General features: G+C 40.0%; 1 protein-coding gene across 1 annotated transcript in view; it reads left to right on the top strand.

Moving 5' to 3' along the window:
• The first annotated feature begins 2,100 nt into the window (after positions 1-2,100).
• The window catches only part of AP3S2 (adaptor related protein complex 3 subunit sigma 2), a 43,234-nt gene continuing 25,692 nt past the window's right edge, over positions 2,101-19,642 (top strand). Inside the window, exons 1-4 of the mRNA XM_004017752.5 lie at positions 2,101-2,232; positions 6,784-6,875; positions 7,566-7,677; positions 13,649-13,720. Coding sequence (XP_004017801.1) covers positions 2,164-2,232; positions 6,784-6,875; positions 7,566-7,677; positions 13,649-13,720 — 345 coding nt within the window. The 5' untranslated portion in view covers positions 2,101-2,163. The remainder of the gene's footprint in view (positions 2,233-6,783; positions 6,876-7,565; positions 7,678-13,648; positions 13,721-19,642) is intronic.

Genomic DNA, 19,642 nt, shown 5'->3' with positions numbered 1-19,642 from the left:
ATACAATTTCTGTACATGGTTACTGCAATATTATACCAACACATAAAATTTGATAATACTTTTTCAACTGATTATATAACCGTTGTCTATATTGCTACATAGTCTTCATACCGTTGTTTTTAAGATTGATTGCCTTAATGAAGATTCCCCTGGAGGAGGTCATGGTAACCCACTCCAGTATTCTTGCCTGGAGAATCTTAGGGACAGAGGAGCCTGGACAGGACTGAAGCAACTAAGCAGCAGCAGCAGCCTTAATAGTTCTGTCATTTTCCAAAATTTGGGTAGTTAATTGATCCCTATTTGGAGCTGTGTCAAAAGCTATTTTAAGTTATATAGTTCTCTCACCTGCCTGCCCCTCCCCTTTGACTATATTTGGGGGTCATTTCCTTAGGGATGGATTCCCAGGAGTCAGATTACTCGAAATCTAGGGATTCTTGTGTAAAGATCTTATCATATTGCCAGGTTGCTTTACTAAATTATCTCACCAGCAAGGCAGAAAAGGACTATTTTCATGCTACTCTTGCCAGATTTGGATGTGATATTTTAAAAATTGATAAGGTGAAAATAATACTTTAATTTTAAAGTTAATACTTTAATTAGCCTTTTCCCCCATTAATAGTGAGCTTAAATATTTTTTTCATCTTTGTTTCATAGATGTATATCCTTGTTTGTTATTCAGTTCCTTTGCCTATTTATTACTGAGGGGGAAGGTCTTTTGGGTTGGTCAGTTACATTTTAAATATAACCATTTTCCATATTTTAAAAACTTTTCCATTAAAAATTGATTTACAAACATAAAAAATTTATATATTAGTAGCCATGCTGCTGCTGCTGTTTAGTTGCTAAGTCACGTCCGACTCTTTTCGACCTAATGGACTATAGCCCACCAGGCTCCTCTGTCCGTGGAATTTTCCAGGCAAGAATACTGGAATGGATTGCCATTTTTCCCCCAGGGCATCTTCCTCACCCAGGGATCAAACCTGCCTCTCCTGCTTGGCAGGTGGATTCTTAACCACTGAGCCACCAGGCAAGACCTTTGGTGTATATACTTCTAGTCTTTTACAAAGTACAGTGTCCCTGTATATACTTCGAGTAATCTTTCCACTCACAGCTATGCCATGAACATTTCCCTAGACCATAAACCTTTCACAACATGATTTTTTATAACGTCAACATTTCTCGTATGCACGTGGATCGATGCATTTAACCAATTTCTCATTTTGGAATAATGAGTTGTTGCTTCCCACTTCCCCTGAAATAAGACTACTGAGATGCACGTTCCTGAGGGTAAATCTTTTCACACATCCACAGTCATTTTATTATAAATTCTAAACTGCAAACGCTGGGTCTAATCCTCAATATATTTTAAAGGCTTTTTTATACATATTGTCAACAGTCCTTTGGGCAGCTAATTCCCATTTGCAGCTCTATCTGCAATATAAGGACGTGCTCCATTCACCTCCCACTAAGGTATTAAAAGAAAATACAAACCCTACCAATTTGGGGTCCCAGGTACCTTTTAAAAGGAACTGCATTAAAGATCCCTTAATTCCACCATTCGCTATCTACCATGGAGAGACAGCCCCTTTGCACGAGGAGGCACATATGTAATTCACTACAGCACTGTTTGTAATACCAAAAAGTAAAGATGTTCCCTAATGTTCGGAACGTTCTGCAGTGCCAAGCGAAAGGCATGACCGTGCGTGTTAACGCAGACCCCAACAAAGGGAGGCGCCCGCTTCGTCTTCACCTGGGAGCGCGGCTGCTTTGCGGTTTCTGCTTCTCCATCCCATCCTTTTCCGACGGGCTCGGCTTTGCGCAGGGCCGGGATTCTGCGTCAAGCAGTCACTCTAGACAAAAGGCAGAGAGCCGCGTTCGCGTCCTGGCCAGGCCCTGAGTGGGCAACCCACTCCGGCCAAGGTGACGGCCCTCCCCAGCTTCGGTGTCCGCAGCAGTCTCTCGCCGCCATCCAGCCGCCCATCCTAGAGAGCCTTCCTCCAAGGCTTGCCGGAAAGCCGGACTCTTCGTGGTCAGGCCCCCGGGCGCCGGGACATGTTTCCGGGGACCACTCTCAGCAGCGCACCAGCCGGAAGCGTCCTTGTTGTGGCGGAAGGAGAGGCTCTCTGGAAGCAGCCGGTGGTCAAAGGAGCGTGGCGGGCAAAGATGATTCAGGCGATTCTGGTTTTCAATAACCACGGGAAGCCGCGGCTGGTCCGCTTCTACCAGCGTTTCGTGAGTGCGCAGCTTCGTCACGTCCTTTCAGGGCGCCTGCGCCCCCTTCCCTTTTTGGGGGCCGTACGGCGCTCGCGGGCACCGCCCGCTGACCTCGGGGTCCGGCAACATGAGTGACCCCAGACTCAGCCTTCCGCGGGCGGCAAGTCCCGGAAGGACTCTTCCAGTCTCAGGCCTTGGGTCCCACGCCCCGCTGCACCGGCTCTTTCCTCCCTCTTTCTGGACCCCGACATTTCTGTGCCATTCTGGGACACTTCTCCCAGAGTCTCGGGGCACTTTAAATGGTGATGGGGGTGTGCCTCCTTGACAGCTTGAACGAGGTCTTATTAATCTTGTTGGTCGCTAAACGCAGTTTCCCGAGGAGGAAGAAATATACAGCTTTTTAATGGTTTTGCTTTAGCCAGAGGATTTGAAAAATGCTTTTTTGGAATTATTTTACTTCAGTGTAGGCTAGAAGTGCCCAGGGACTAGACATCTTTCATTCTGTAGAATTGAAGAAAGTTTCAAAGTGGGAAATATTGAGAAATTATAAATGCTGCCGCGTGAGGGCTCAGTGAGTGATAATGCAAGTTCGAATTTTCCAAAGACGTTCCTCTGAAAAAATAAGCATCATCATTTGCCTCCTGCACCCCGACGTTTAATTTCTTCGTGGCTAGGTTTCAAAATGTTACGTACATAATTGGTGGACTGAGAAAACCATAAAGGGGAAAGTGTCAGAAAACTTACGTTCAGGCCTCAGCAACACCTTTTTTTTTTTTTTTTTTTTTAATCGTTGTGTCAAGTTAACAAACCTCTTTCAGACTTTATTTCCTCTTGTTAAATAGAATGAATAGAAATGAAAGAAATTCTTTTGGGTACCTTTTAAATAGAATTTTATAGCTGGGTTGCATTTTATTAAATCATGTCGATTTATATTAACATTCAGTAACTATTCAGTTTGCATTTGTGGGTCAGTTTTTCTCAGGTTTTTAAAAGTGTTATTGTGATATGTTACATACCTACAGGTCACCTTTAAAAAATATACATGGAATGGTTTTTACTACTTTAAAAGTTATGCAACCATCACCACAATTTTAGAATATTTTCATTATCCCCAAAAGGAATCCCTACCCATTAGCAATTATTCTGTATTTCCTCCTCAATTTCCCTAGTCTTAGGCAACCAATGATGTGTTTTCTCTCTCTCTAAATTTGCCTGTTCTGGACATTTCATGTAAAATGGAATCATACAATATGTGGGTTTTTGTTACTGACTTCTTTCTTTTAGTATAATGTTTTTGAGGTTCGTCCATGTTTTAGTGTTACCAGTTCTTTATTCCTTTTTATTGCCAAGTTACATTCCATAGATAGGTTTCCCAGGTGGTGCTAGTGATAAAGAACCTGCCTGCCTATGCAGGAGACATAAGAGACCTGGGTTCAGTGACTGGGTGGGGAAGATCCCCTGGAGGAGGAAATGGCAACCCACTCCAGTATTCTTGCCTGGGAAATCCCATGGATGGAGGAGCCTGGTGGGCTACTGTCCACAGGGTTGTATTGAGAGGCTAGTAAAGTAACTTGGCACATATCGCATTGAGTGGATCTATCACATTTTGATTATCCATTCATCAGATGCTGTTTCTACCTCTGGCTCTTGTGAATAATTCTGCTATAAACATTCATGTACAAGCTTTTTGTGTGAGTGTGTACTTTCATTTCTCTTGGGTATGTCTCGGAGTAGAATTACTGAGTCACATAGTGACTTTGTAGTGGTCATTTGGATGAACTGCCAAACTGCTTTCTAAAGTGGCTATACCATTTTACATTCCTATCAACAATATATAAGAAGTACAGCTTGGGACTTCCCTGATGGTCCAGAGGTTGAGAATCTGCCTTCCAATGTAGGGGACTCAGGTTGAATCCTTGATTGGGGTCTAAGATCCCATGTGCCCTGGGGCAACTAAGCCCATACCGCAACTACTGAGCCTGTAGGCTGCAACTAAGACTCAACGCAGCCAAAAATAAATATTTTTTTAAATTCTAATTTTTCTGCCTCTCTGTCAGCATTTTCTATTATCGTTTTGATCAGAGACATTTTAGTAGGTGTTAAGTAGATTCTCCTTGTGGTTTTGGTTTTTTCTAATGACTGATTTTTTTCGTCCCCTTACTGACATTTGTATGTCTTCTTTGGAGAGCGTAGGATTTTTAAGAACTAAATTAGCTCCTTAGTGAAAATAACCTTGGAAACTGCAAAGTACTAAAAGATATGAAGGATTATGAAAATCACTGACAGATGTAAGCATTTGGTAATTTACTATTTTGTTGAATTAGAAATTAGGTAGCCTCACCATTTCATACTGCTTACCCACTGACTACCATCACTTCCCGGTACAGTCAGATAAAAGACTATAGTTTTCAAGAATTTTTTTGGTTTAAAAATGCTGGTGCTTAGCGTGTTTTGTATTTCTGGGTACACAGAGTTAAACATTTACAGCATCCTGGCATCTGTGAACTTTGTGAGTTCTTTTAAATGGAAACCAAAAAATAGTGATTGATTTACTTAAACTTACAGTGACCAGTTATTAGCAAGTTTTTATTATTCATCCATTCATTAAATATGGAGAGCCACTGTGTACCTGTGTAAGTCAAAGTTATGAAAAGTAATTGCTCCACAATGATGTTTCCTCTTTTTTCTTCTGTTTCTTTTAAATAACCAACCACTTCTAGCCTAAATTCAGTGCTCTAGAGGGAAAGGGGTTAATGTTACTTGAGTTTATTTTCTGACTCTGAGGGTAAGTCCAGTCTGATGGTTTTCTTAAGCTTTGCTACTCAAAATGGTTCTCAGATCAGCAGCGTTCTTATTACCTGGAAACTTGTTAGAACTGCAGTCTCAGGACCTACCCCAGACCTACTAAATTAGCCTGCATTTTAACAGTATTTCTAGGTGATTCATTATTCAAACTCACTGAGTTGTTGTTGTTGCTTTTTTTTGGCTGAGACATCTCGCTTGAGATATCTTAGTTCCCCTGCCAGAGACTGAACCTGTGTCCTTGGCAGTGAAAGCGCAGAGTCCTAACCACTGGACTGCTGGGAAAATCCCATTATACATTGAGATTTGAGAGCACTAGTCTAGAGCTTTTAATTTTGTCTTTTTTTTTTTGGCCAAGAGACATGTGGGATCTTAGTTCCTCAACTAGGGATTTGAATCCACACCCCTAGCAGTGGAAGTGCAGAGTCTTAACCACAAGACTGCCAGGGAAGTCCCTGTTTTTGTTTTAATAACTGATTTCTCCATATCTTTTTTTTTAACATACTTAATATGAACCTCTTATGTATAAATAGAAATCAAATGTGGGTCATCAAGAGATCCCATCACATTTGAGCTTTCTGGTGTGTAGTAAGTGAATAGTAAGTGAAAAAAGCTATTTATAGTTCTGCAATTGTTCAAGATTCAAATCTCTCAATAGAATATTTTCTGCTTTCTCAGTAGTACTTTGTTGGTCACACAGCATCTTATATATAATGTCTGTATTACTGGTATTCAGTTCAGTTTAGTCGCTCAGTTGTTTCCAACTCTGCAACCCCATGGACTGCAGCATGCCAGGCTTCCCTGTCCATCACCAGCTCCCAGAGCTTGCTCAAATTCATGTCCATCAAGTCGGTGATGCCATCCAACTATCTCATCCTCTGTCGTCCCCTTCTCCTCCTGCCTTCAGTCTTTCTCAGCATCAGGGTCTTTTCCAGTGAGTCAGTTCTTCGCATCAGGTGGCCAAAGTATTGGAGTTTCAGCTTCAGCATCAGTCCTCCTAATGAATATTCAGGATTGATTTCTTTTAGGATTGACTGATTTGATCTCCTTGCGGTCCAAGGGGCTCTCATGTAGGTTTTTAAAACATGTACATGATTACATCTTGACTTCCTTACAGTGGTAGATCTATTGACATTTGTTATTTGTCCTGGCATAGATGTTTTCTCGGAGAAGGCAATGGCACCCCACTCCAGTACTCTTGCCTGAAAAATCCCATGGGTGGAGGAGCCTGGTGGGCTGTAGTCAATGGGGTCGCGAAGAGTCGGACACGACTGAGCGACTTCACTTTCATTTTTCACTTTCATGCACTGGAGAAGGAAATGGCAACCCACTCCAGTGTTCTTGCCTGGAGAATCCCAGGGACGGGGAAGCCTGGTGGGCTGCCATCTATGGGGTTGCACAGAGTTGGACACGACTGAAGTGACTCAGCAGCAGATGTTTTCTAGAGTAATATAAAATGTTTCAGGATTGTGCCTTCTAGGTATTCTTTAACCTTGTATGAGAATTCTTTGACATTGTATGAGAAATATCAGCTCACCTAGCAAGACAGTAATGGTTAGGGACTAGATATCTAGGTAAATATACCCTATTCTGTTTCCTGTAACAGAGCCTTTTCCATTTTCTATAGCTTCTCCTTGTATTTTTCGTTTACTCATCATTTCTGTCTTTTCAAGAAGCTGGTACCAAGTGTTCAGATCATTCCTGTTTGGAAGGGATATAGTTTTTCAGACTTTTCCACTGACTCGCTTTATTTCTTTTATTCCATAGCCAGAAGAAATTCAGCAGCAGATTGTTCGAGAGACCTTTCATCTAGTTCTCAAGCGGGATGACAACATCTGTAACTTCTTGGAGGGTGGAAGGTAAATCATCAGTTTTCTCCCCATATACCAGTTTCGGGTGGCCTTTATCATGCCATTATTGCTTCTTCAGGCAGTGCTTAAGTGTCTGGTGAGTATCTGATGCAGTTGAGCTGAGCTGATCATAGTCTGCTCAGGGAGAGACTCAGCTCTGTTTGGGAAGCTATTAAATGATTGTGCTTCAGATATTTATATGTTTGGTTCCTGGGAGGATGCTGCTGTTCAGTCACTTCAGTCGTGTCCAACTCTGTGCAACCCCGTAGACGGCAGCCCACCAGGCTCCCCCGTCCCTGGGATTCTCCAGGCAAGAACACTGGAGTGAGTTGCCATTTCCTTCTCCAATGCATGAAAGTGAAAACTGAAAGTGAAGTCGCTCAGTTGTGTCCGACTCTTTGCGACCCCATGGATTGCAACCTACCAGGCTCCTCCACCCATGGGATTTTCCAGGCAAGAGTACTGGAGTGGGGTGCCATTGCCTTCTCCATCCTGGGAGGATGGGTAGAAGAAAAAATGAAGCAAAATGGCTTTAGGCACCTCTGCCAAATTTGGTTGTCCTTCAGCTGGTGGAGATGGCCTATTGTTTGGCCTACCCTGCTGCTTTCTTTTGGGCCCGTTTTCATTCCTTGGCACAGAGCTTCTCTTTGATATGTTCAGTTCAAATACAAGCTTTTAAATGTTTCCCGTCTTCCACAGTTTGATTGGTGGCTCTGACTACAAACTGATTTATCGGCATTATGCTACCCTCTACTTTGTATTTTGTGTGGATTCCTCAGAGAGTGAACTTGGGATCTTGGACCTCATCCAGGTATGTGTAGCAGGTAATGATGGTAGCCACTTCAGAAAGTTTGGTCTGGATTTTTAGTAGCTAAAAATCTGTAGTAGCTAAAAATTTTTTATCTGTATGTAGATCCTTAAGTCAGTCTCTTTATCGATACTGGTAAACATTGCTGCATGTCCACCAGGTGGTGCTGTGAGAAAGCTCCTTAGCAGCCCTCAACCATTCTTAGCGCTTTTAGGTTCTCTGCTTCTCCAGCTCACTGCCTTTGGCTTTCTTTTGAGTCTGACACCAATTCCTGTATGTATACTCCCCCCACCCCGCACCTGAAGCAAGTAACTCAGTTCTCCATGGACACTCACCAGGGGTCCCCCAAATTTACCCAGTTCTGACACTTATCTACCTGAAGATGGACATTGACGTCAGGTCTGGGTTGTCTGTCGCCTGTGCATTTGACTGACAGCCTGTAGATTGACTAGGCCCAAGATTGCCTCCTCACATGATTTCCTCCTCAGGTTCAGTTAATTTGCTAGAGTGGCTCACAGAACTTTATAGAGAAACATTTTACTCTCTGCTACCTTAATGTGAAAAGATATAACTTAGGAACAGTCAGATGGAAGAGATGCATAGCACAGGGCAGGGGAAAAAGGGTGTGGAGCTTCTGTGCCCTCTCCAAGCGTGCCACCCTCCTCAAATCTCCACGTTTACTAACATAGAAGCTCTGAAACCTATCCCTTTTGGGTTTTATGGAGGCCTCTTTACATAGGCATGATTGATTGTATCATTGCCCATTGGTGATTGATTGAGTCTGCATCCCCTCTCCCCTCCCAGAGATCAGTAAGTGGGACTCAGAGTTCCCAGTCATACAGTTGGTTCCCATGGCAACCAGCCCCTATTCTTTGATGCTTTCCAAAAGTTAACCTTATTAGCAGAACAAGGCAACCCTATCACTTTGGAAATTCCAAGGTTTTTAGGAGCCAGCAACAAGGATGAATACCAAATACTTGTCATTATAAATTATACCATCATGTCACGTTTTGAAATTTTTTTTCAAGTATCAAACTAAATGATATTTTAAAATACATACTTTATATTTTCACTTGTAATTCTAGCCTGAAACAAAGGAACTTGATGTTTTGTCTAATACGTACAGTCTTGACATAGGTAAACATGATTTTTTAAGGCTTTTTGAAAATTAGAAATGGCTTACAGATTTGTTTTCATTACTTTCATGGAAATTGAGGTATGTGGGACCCTGTACTGGGAACCATTAATTAGGACAATTCCATTATTTGGTACATGATATTCTGGATAGACTTTGTGTGACTTCAGCAAGTCACTTAAGTTGAAAGCACTCAAAAAGAGCATGTGTAAAACCTAATAACACCAATTATAGAAAACTCCAGCTATAAAATATAAACTTTACTTCTTTACAACTATATTTTGTTAAGATAAAATTAAAGAAGCTAAATTTAATAAACTTTAGGATAAAGAAATGGAAATTTTGAATGTGTATTTTTATTTTACATATACTGTACTCTTCCAAAAAGTTATATTCTTAGATATAGCAAATTTTCATTTTATTTATATATTTTACGCATTCACATTCAGAAAATGATTTAGTATTAGTTTAGAAAGTTCAGGTATCATATTCACTTATCATATATAAAAGTATAAATAAATACTGGAAATAGCCAAAAGGGACTCATCTCTGTGGTAGTTTTAAATGCTTTCTTAACACCCGAGTCAGATTGGGTATTGAGAGTCAGTGTGGTGTAACAGAAAGAGTTCAAGATCTAGAATCAGAAAACCTGGGTGTGAGTCATGGATCCCCCATCTGGTATAGAAATGTTAGGTTGTAAAGATGGAAACAGACTTGCAGAGAACAAATGGATGTTTGTCAGGGATGGAGCATGGAGGTGGAGGGCAGCACAGGCAACGGGGACTGAGAGTGCAGACCTCTGGGTGTCAAACAGATGAGCCTGGGATATAGTATACAACTTAAGGAATGTGGCCCATAATATTGCAATAACTGTGTTTGGGAACAGATGGTTACTAGTCTTATTGTGTTGATTGTATCGTAATATATGCAAATGTCAAATCACTATATAGTATATCTGAAGCTAACATCATGTTGTATGTCAACTATATTTCAACTAAAAAAATCCAAAATACTATGTTGTAGAATTCAATTGTGACAATGTATTAAGCATTTTACGCTATAGAATGCTATAGGAATGTGCATGTAACACGTGTATTAGAAAATAAATGAAATATAGCGGTCATCTATTTTTTAAATTGAGATGCAGTTTTTGGAGGAGATGCACTTCAGATATCTATGTTAACAAGACAAAGAGAAATGTAACTTTATAATATTATGGACATTTATTAAATACTTAGGGTGTATTGGATTTGGGAAGATGGATAAAAAGTGAAAATAATAGGAAGTAGGAGGTTTGATCTTTTAAAAGACAATAAAATCAATAGTTATCCTAATAAAAAGAGAATAAAAGTCAGAAAAAGAAACCATCAAAATGTTTTTAGAGGTTGAAATACATAGTTATAATGTCAATGTATTTGACATAACTGACTCCAAAAAATAAATATCCAAAGTAGGTCCACAGAAAGACCTTGAATCTAATATCCTGATGAAATAAGAAAGGTTAAATGAAAAACTGACTCCCTAATAGACTCAGTAGATTTTTTTAAAATGTTAAAGTACATGAAAACATCTATTATGTAAGTTATTTTTTAAACTCAGACTAAAAAAAGTCATCCTGCTTAAGTGTATTTTATGGAGTAGATTGGTTATGATCCAAAAGCCTCTCAAAAAGAAAATATTAGTTAGATACTACATATTACTATTGGACAGAATCATTAAATAAAATCTTAGCCAGTTATTTGTTGAAGCAAGGAGTCATGAGACCTGTCTCTTGTTTTGGATTCTCCCATCAACAAGCAGTATGATCTTGAATCATTCATGTTTTGTTGGTGTAAGGGTTTTTGTTTCATGTTTTGGCTCTGTGTGTATGAGCATTTGTTTTGATTTATAAGTAAGATGTTCTTTTCTAACTAAATTTTTTTTTCCTCCGGAATACTGCATACTAAAAGAATTATTCATTATGTTCTAATAGTCTTTATTCCAAGGATACAAGTCAGATTAACAGTGAAATATTCTTTTGTGTGTGCTTAGTCGCTCAGTCATGTCCAGCTCTTTGCAACCCCATGGAGTGTAGCCCATCAGGCTCCTCTATCCATGGGGATTCTCCAGGCAAGAATACTGGAGTGGGTTGCCATTTCCTCCTCCAGGGGAATCTTCCTACCCCAGGAATCGAACCCAGGTCTCCTGCATTGCAGGTGAACTCTTTACCATCTGAGCCACATCTCTGTTATAGCAATAAGAAAGATAGTAGAAACTAATGTAATTTCATCCAGTAGATGCTCAGAGAAATAATTACGCAAATTATTTTTCTGAAGTAGTCTTAAATTGGAATAGAAAGTATTTTTATTTGGTTATTTAATGCATGTTTATTCAGTGTTTATTGTTGAAGAAATAATACACTTATGTGGCTCAAAATTCAAAAGGTATACCAAGAGTATATAGTGAAAACTTCTTTTCTTCTCCTCTCCCCCAGAAACAACCAATTTTAGTTCTAAAACCAAGAGCCAGAGTTTTCTCAGGGGAGAAATCTACAGACATTTTTCAAAAAGGTGTCTCTTACTGTTCACTCTAATTTGAGCAAACATTTGTAATGAGTGATTAAAAAAGAAATGAATAAGTAACATAGTTAAGGAGGAGAGCGGTAAGTTATCACTGTAAGATGGCCTGATATTGTACCTAGAAAACCTTAAAAAAAGAAAAAAAGTGAGCAGAGATTGTAACAGGTAATGAATGATATGAGCAAAATGGCAGAATATGAGATCAGTTTATCAAAATTGAATTTCCTCTTTCTTGTGAAAGCAGCTAGAAAATTCGTAATTAAAGAAATTTCACTTACGGTAGTGACAAAGGATATTTAATGTTTGGAAATTAACTTAGTATGGAATACTTGACATTGAGTCCAATAAAACTGAAAAATCCTAAAGGAAGAACATAAAGGAATTCTTGAAATAAGTGGAACTACAAGCCCTCTCCTTACTGGGAAGAGAGCAAAGATGACAGTAGGGATCAATAGATGAAATGGGAAACCGAGTATAAATCCAGGAACTCTTGTTGAACTTGGTGAAGAGAAAGTTTATCAGGAAAAATGAATGGCCAAGAAATGCAGAAATATGTTTTGAGAAGAAAAGGGCAGTAATGAGTGATTGGCTTTACTAGGCTTCAGAATATGTAATGGTTGCAGATGAAATTCTTATCCATCTGGAAAATCCAAACAAACTGGAAAACAGAACTAGCGGTAGAATTCAGGGACTGGATACAGATTTAATGTATAAAAATTAGTAGCTTTCCCTTAGCAATAATAAGTTAGAAAACATAAAATTTAAAAGGGGCCCGCTCATGATAGCAAAAAATTCCTTCAGGTACCCAGGGATAAATGTAAAAATGTAAGATCTATATGGAGAAAACTTTGAAATTCTGCTGAAAATATGCCAAAAGAGCAAAATAAATTAATAAAGCATACCCTTTGCCTTTGAGAAAATTATTAAATTATATACATACGTACATAAGTTACTTTTAAAATGTCAGTACAGTTGACCTTTGAATAACGCAGGGGCCAGGGGTGCTGACCCTCCATGCTGTTAAAAATCTGCGTATAACTTACAGTGGACCCTCCTGTATACCCAGTTCCTCTGTGTACACAGTTCTTCTGTGTACACATTTCCTCCATATCCATGGTTCCTCATCTTTGGATTCAACCAACTAGAGATTGTATAGTACTATAGTGCTTACTATTGAAAAAAATCTGAGCAGAAGTGGACCCGCACTGTTCAAACCTGTGTTGTCCAAGGATCAACTGTGCTTCCAGCTTATAAATTACTAAAAACCCAATCAGAATCCCAATAAGATTACTGTTGTTTTTAAGTAATTTTTATTGTGAAACATGTATACATAACAAATATGGAAAACATGCCTATATAGTTTGAATACCAATTTAAAGAAGAAACTGTCACCCAGATTACGAAACAGTACGTTGCTAGGGCCTTAAATCTCCTATATGTCCCTCCTCAATTGTATCCTTCTCATTCACTTTTTCAGACTTTCAAGTTGATCATTGCTTTGCTTCTCTGTATAGTTTTATCGTGTGATATGTATTCCTTAAATGATACTTTGCTAGTTTGGAAAAACTTGAGTGTAAGGAGCAATGTAAGGAAAGGATAATTTCCCACCTTTTATGTAGATTCAGGGGCTGGCAAAACTAAATTGATGTCAGGAGTTAGGATGATGGTTACCTTTGGAGAGAGGGCTTCTAGGGAGCTCTAATGCTGCATTTCAGTCTCAGGATGGCGTTTACATGGTATGTTCATTGTGAACTCATTCAGCTGTACCCTTATCATTTGTACACTTTTCTGTTTAAGTCTTATATTTAAAGGTAAATTAAAATTGTTAAGCATGTTAATTATGTTGATTCATGGAAAAGTATTTTGAAGTTAATGTTCATTGAAATTCGCCGGACAGAGCTGGTGATTATAATCACCGGATGGTGATTATAACACCATCATAATGAAAAATTCTTTTGCATGTGTAAGTGACGACTTGGGGAAAGGACATATTGTAAATAGTTATTTTGTTATTCTTTTTTATATTAATAAATTAGCATCTTATGAAAGGGGAAAGAAAGCCACATGTGTCTGCTGGTTATGTTGCTATACTGAAAACAAGGTGGTCCTGTCCTAAGTTGCCCCCTTCAGATTGGGATAAGTGGTTTGGAGTGCATTGGGGTTTTTTGTTGGTTTTTGAGATTTATCATAAGGCAAATAGTATTTTGACTGCCCCCTCTACTTTCTCATGTGACATTTTATGAAGATAGGAATTGTGTATCTATTTCTCCTTGTTTCCTAGGTTTTCGTGGAGACTCTGGACAAGTGTTTCGAGAATGTTTGTGAATTGGATTTGATCTTCCATATGGATAAGGTACTGCTCTCCCAAGCCAGGGTTTCTGGGAAGCTAAGAACTTTGACCATCTCTAGCTATCTGGTTTATAGTTTTGGGAGTACTTTGCTAAGATTTGTTACCAGTTTTAACACACACAGGATTATTACTGGGCCTGTATTATCGTTCATTTTTCACAGACAGACTTGTTGGTTTAGGCCAATGATGGCTACCAGGCCAATGGTGAGATAAGTAGGTTTATGTTGATTTTGAAATGAGTATACTCCAGTCACAGTGAAGCTTTGAAATAAACACTGCATGGAGTTGTTTTGGGGTTTTTTTGGACTGCTCTGCAGGGCGTCTTAGTTCCCCGACCAGGGGTCAAACCCATGCTCCCTACACTGGAAGCACAGAGTCTTAACCACCAGAACGCCAGGGAAGCTCTGGCACAAGGGTTTTTGACTTAGTGAAATTTACATTTTTCCTATAGTGACTGAGAAATCAGTAACATATTTTGAGGTCAGGTGATTGATATTCTGTAGCCTGCCAGGCAGAATTGAAGTGGGCCAAAGTACATGTCCACAGTTACGAGTTGCTAGCATCTAACAGTGACATGGAGAGGGCAATGGCACCCCACTCTAGTACTCTTGCCTGGAAAATCCCAGGGACGGGGGAGCCTGGTGGGCTGCCATCTATGGGGTCACACAGAGTTGGACATGACTGAAATGACTTAGCAGCAACACCAACAGTGACATGGCTAACATCCTCATGTGCAAAATTACGTGTGGGAGATAGCCAGGAAGGGGATAGATAGGGGCTTCTTTTATCCAGCTCAGCACACGCTGTACCCAGTGCTGTTCACTGGTGGAGGTGGGTGCATCTTAGGTTTGCTTGGCTCTGGTCTTTCTCCCACCGATTATCATCTCTATGGTCCATGGCCCTTGGAGGGAGATAAAGATGTTTAGGAGACTATTGCTCATTGCTGAGCCATGATCCTTTATTAGTCTGTTCTCATCATGACAAGGCAGGTTATTTTTAGATCCATCACTGTCATCGTGAGGACTTTGACATCTCAGTAGAATCTTCAGTCTCGGTTAACTTTCCCAGAGTTTTCCTGGGGCACTTTCTGCGCCAGTGCAGTGGGTGTTGAAATGGAGTGACGTTTTCTGTCTCAGCATCTGGCTTGGCTGTGTGGCTCCCTGAGCAGCCTGGTACAAGAGAATCACAGAACCTCATTCCTTTTGTATTAATAGGTACTTGACTTGGGGCTCCCTGATAGCCTCACAAGGCTTCCGGGGCTCACCAATGCTTTTGAGGTGGTCAGTCTCTCTTTTCATATGAAAGGATCTTAGAAACTTCAGAGACCTCTTACCCCTCCTCTTTGCAGCTAACAAGAGTTGTTGTAGACCAGGGCTTCCCTGGTGGCTCAGCTGGTAAAGAGTCTACCTGCAATGCAGATGACCACAGTTCGATTCCTGGGTTGGGAAGATCCCCTGGAGAAGGGAATGGCTACCCACTCCAGTGTTCTTGCCTGGAGAATTCCATGGACAGAGGAGCCTGGCGGGCTGCAGTCCATGGGGTCACAGAGTTGGACACGACTGAGTGACTTTCACTGTCAGTTGCTAAAGATGCTGCTTTCTGGTAACTTCTGTCAAGGAGAGGCATAGCTCAACTCCACTTTCCTTCTGTACCAGTGGGGAAAAAGGTTAAGAGTAAAGAGACTTGAGAATATGGAAGGAATAGAGGAATGCCTTCCATAGGCCTTATTGTTACTATTATTTTAAAGCAATTAAAAATAAAGTGAAATATAAGGTGTTACCATGGGGTTACCACCTGGTTTCAAAGTGGATTCCTTTTCATTTGTCACCTGTTGCTTACCAAGCCGGATCCACATCTCAGATCATGATTTTAGGGATAGGTTTTATCAGGGAAAGGAAATTCCCAAGCAATAGAAGAGGAGGCACTGGTCTTCCATCCTCCGGTTGTCCCCATGGGGAGGGCCTGTCTCTGCTAGAGTGGTGCCCCCCCACCTCCCCCCATACGCTCCCCCTTCCCCACAGTGCTCTCTCTTTTTATTAGGCAGCTAAGGGAGCAGACTTACTAGTGAGATACACAAACTGCCTGGATAGTAGACAGTCTGTGTTTGGGTGCCAGCTTTCTGTAGAAGTTGTCTCAGAATGCCAGCTGCCTAACATCCGAAAACTCAGGGGCCTATGGGATGATATACCTGGAGGAGGCAGTTGAGGGTCCTGTGGGAAGTTGAGTTTGGGTCCTTTGCATTTTAGTTTACAATTTAGGGTCAGTTTTAAAGTCACAGATGTGCTCATGCACACACACACACATGCCTGTTGCAGTTTTGATTGGAATTGCATTGACTCTATAAAACATTGAGGAGAATTTACTTTTTATAATATCGTTTTATCCGTGTTATGGTATATCTGTTTCTTTAGGTCTTTGAGGTCTCTGTGAACTTTTACAGTTTTTCCCATAGAGATTTTACGTATCTTCTATTAAATTTGTTCTTAGATACCTGTTTTTTTATGTACTGATGTTTTAAATATTCATTTTTCCCTTTATTGCTGCTATCGTCATATAGCAATCACTTTATTTCTGCATGTTGATGTTCGATTCAGAATTATGTTAGACTCTTACTAATTCTGATATTTTATCTGTAAACATTTTGATCATTTCTTTTCAATCCTGTACATTCCATGTCTTTTTCTAGCTCAACCCTACTGACTAGGAACTCCAATGTAATGTTGAACAGAAGTAGTGATAGTGCTCATCTCATTTTGATCCTGATTTCAAAGAGAAGTCCTCTTCCTGTCAGTATTTGCTGTATATATAGTATTTGAAGTATAGTAAATTTGGAGGTAAATGTTCTTTATTAGGTTAAAGGGAGTGTCTTCTCTTTTTAGTGGCTAAGAATTTTTTTGTCATGAAAAGTTGTTAAAATATATCAGGAGCTCTTTCTCTATCTCCTGAGGGAATCACTTTTTTTTTTTTTCTGTATTATTCTAATATTGTTTTTTAATTATTTGTGAGGAAACTTGCTAAAGCAGTAAAGTAATCTCAGTCCCATCTATTTTATTGCACATGACTTTTGCAGGAAATAAAAGGCCATAAAAATATTGTTCTTTCTCGTATGTCTTATCTTCAGATGAGTTCTATACAGTGTTTTGCTGTGGCTGCACATTTCTTTTACAAGTTGTAAAACTTTTATTTTTAGTTGCCCTATGACATCAGGAAATTGCTATCCATATCTCCTAAGGTTTTTGAAAAGTGATGACCCAAGGAACCCGAATCTCACTCTACTCACCATATGTCAGCAGGTATCTTCCAACAGGTGGCTTTCTTTCAGTGGGATTTCAAGCTCACCTTTGCCCTCAATGTAGAGCAGCTGCTAATCCAGGCATATCTTCTGTTGATAGAAGAAAATGGTCTTTTTACTTAGATAGGGAAAGGATCTATCATAAGACAATAAGAATGTCACCTTTAATGCCATTCTTCTTAATTGAAGAGTCTCTCCATCTCAAGTCAGGATTCCCCTCAGATGGTTTTACACTGTGCATTGGGTCGTCACGGGTAGCTGCCCCATTCCTCTATGCAGTGGTGGCTAGATCAGGAGGCCTGTGTAAGGACCAGAAATGACTGAATTCCTACGGTCCTGGGAGGTTTTTTTTTTTTCTTCCTAAGCTTGAGATTTCTTTCTCACCTTCTAAGTTATTTTTGTCAATGTCCTGTTTTTATTACTGCGGCTCTCTTCACCTCTTCTCTCACCCTTTTTTCCTGTATTAAAGAAAGTTTAATTCATTCCATTTCTAGAACTAAGTTCTCTTCCTGTCCCTAATATACATCATAAATCTCACTTCTTCAGCTCACCTCTGAGATGTCTTTATTTGCTCTTTCTTCTGTAACTGCAAATTTCCCCAGATTGCCCCAGTCTCTCACAGAATACAGCTCTCCCATGCTTCTGCTGGTCCTTCTAACTGTCATTTCATTTCCATCATTTCGTTGAAGGTAAACTTCTTCAGTGAGTGAGTGAGTGATTTATACCCAGTCTTGCATTTCTACTTTATCTGTTCTTTTTCTGGAGCCTATAGCCTGGTTTTCACTTCTACCCAAAATTCACTGATTATTTCCTAATTCTGCTTGCCGGTCATCACCTTCTTTAATGTTTCTGCTACATTTGATGCTGTTGATCATTCCATGGATCACTGCCTTAATCCTTTTCCTGCTGTAGTTTCTGTCACATAGAACTCTCCTGGTTTTTCTCTTATCTCTTCCCACCTTCTACCAGTAAATTATGATGTCAGTCCTCTCTCGCTTTACTCCTTTCCTTCTCATGCTTCCCTCTTAGGTCCCAGTTGCTCAAAGACATTTCTTTCTCATTTCATTCTAGTGTGGTGTTTCTTCTTGCCCCTTCTTACCTGTAGCCGGGTTCAACATGTGTCTCCTGAAAACTGTTTCTTCCCTTAGCTTCCCTCTTTTGGTGGCAGTACCAGTATTCTGTGTCAGGTACATGCAAAACCTTTCCTTCTTCTCTCGTGCCCCCAACAGCCAGTCAGTCACTAAAACCTGTGCTTCTTTGCAGAGTCCTTCTTATATCTTGTTCTTAGATTCACCAGTCATTAACATTTGTCACACTTGCATTTGTGTTAATATCTCTCTAGATATATACCTTTTTTTCCTGAACCATTTGAGAGTTGCAGACATTATAACTTTTCAACCCAAAGTACTTCAGCAGACATCTCCTAAGGACAAGACAGCATGTCATATAATAGTTGTGCATAATTCTCTAACATACTTAATTACAGCATAATTAATTATTAACCACAACATAATTAACTCTCAGGAAATTTAACATTAGTAAATACTGTTATCCAATATATAGTTTATGTTTAATTTTCCACATTTGTCCCAGTAATGTCCTTTATATGTATGTATATTTTATCATCCTAGTTTTAGTTATGAGTCAAGCACTGTCTTTAGTTATGGTAGCTCTTGATTTCAGTTGTGACTGTCAGATTTTCTAACTTTATTTTCTCTTATTGTTGGTCCTACACACTGGAATTAGATTCATTTTCTTTCTTTTTTTTTTCTTAGATGTTTTCAGTTCATTTATTTATTTATATTTATTCATTCATTTATTTTTTTATGCCATGTGGGGTCTTAGTTCCCTAATGAGGGATTGAACCAGTGCCCCCTGCAGTGGAAAGCATGGAGTCATAACCACTGGACCAACAGGAGGCCCCCTAGATTCATTCTCCAAACCCTTTAAACGAGCTCCCTTGATCACAAACCTGTTTTGGTCCCCCATTATCAAGCTTTGGCACCGTGGCCGGGCATGCAAGGTTCTCTACAATTTGTCCCTGTTCTGTCTTGCCTCACTTACCATTACTTCTAGCCAGATACCTTCTGGCCTAGCCAGACTGAATCAGTCTTCATCTCTTTGTAATTCCTGCTCTAGAGCCTCTGCCTGAATTGCCTTTCAACATCTTAAACAACTGAATCCAGCTTGTCTTTTAAGCTCAGCTCAAGTCCTACCACCTAAAGATTGTCCTGGTTACTCTGGCCTGTTGTCATCTCTGTGAACAATATGTAGTGCTATTTCTGATTTGTGTACCTTAGTTTATGTAAGTTTGTTTTTCCTTCTTCATTAGACTGTTCTTTTCTTTGTGTTTGCCCTTTTCTCCCTCTCTGGATCTAGCATGGCCCCTTTCACTGTGGGAGGTGTCTCCAGGTGTGTGTCAATAAAGAGTTCTCATGCCTCTAGCCTCACAAATTTCTTCATGACTTAAAGTGCTGCAGGTTGGAGTCAAGTTTGTTTTCATAACCTCTGGCATAGTCCCCAGCTCTCTAGACTGTGCCATTTGGAGCTTATCTTGCCTGGGGCAGTTGGTTCCCTTCCACTTTCAGAAATCCCACCGAGTACATCCTGGCTGAAGTGGGAATTGGCGTTGA

This window comes from Ovis aries, chromosome 18 (genome assembly GCF_016772045.2).
Source record: "Ovis aries strain OAR_USU_Benz2616 breed Rambouillet chromosome 18, ARS-UI_Ramb_v3.0, whole genome shotgun sequence".
Taxonomy (NCBI): domain Eukaryota; kingdom Metazoa; phylum Chordata; class Mammalia; order Artiodactyla; family Bovidae; genus Ovis; species Ovis aries.
Note: the sequence above shows the minus strand (reverse complement) of the source record. Positions and strands in the feature narration are given on the sequence as shown.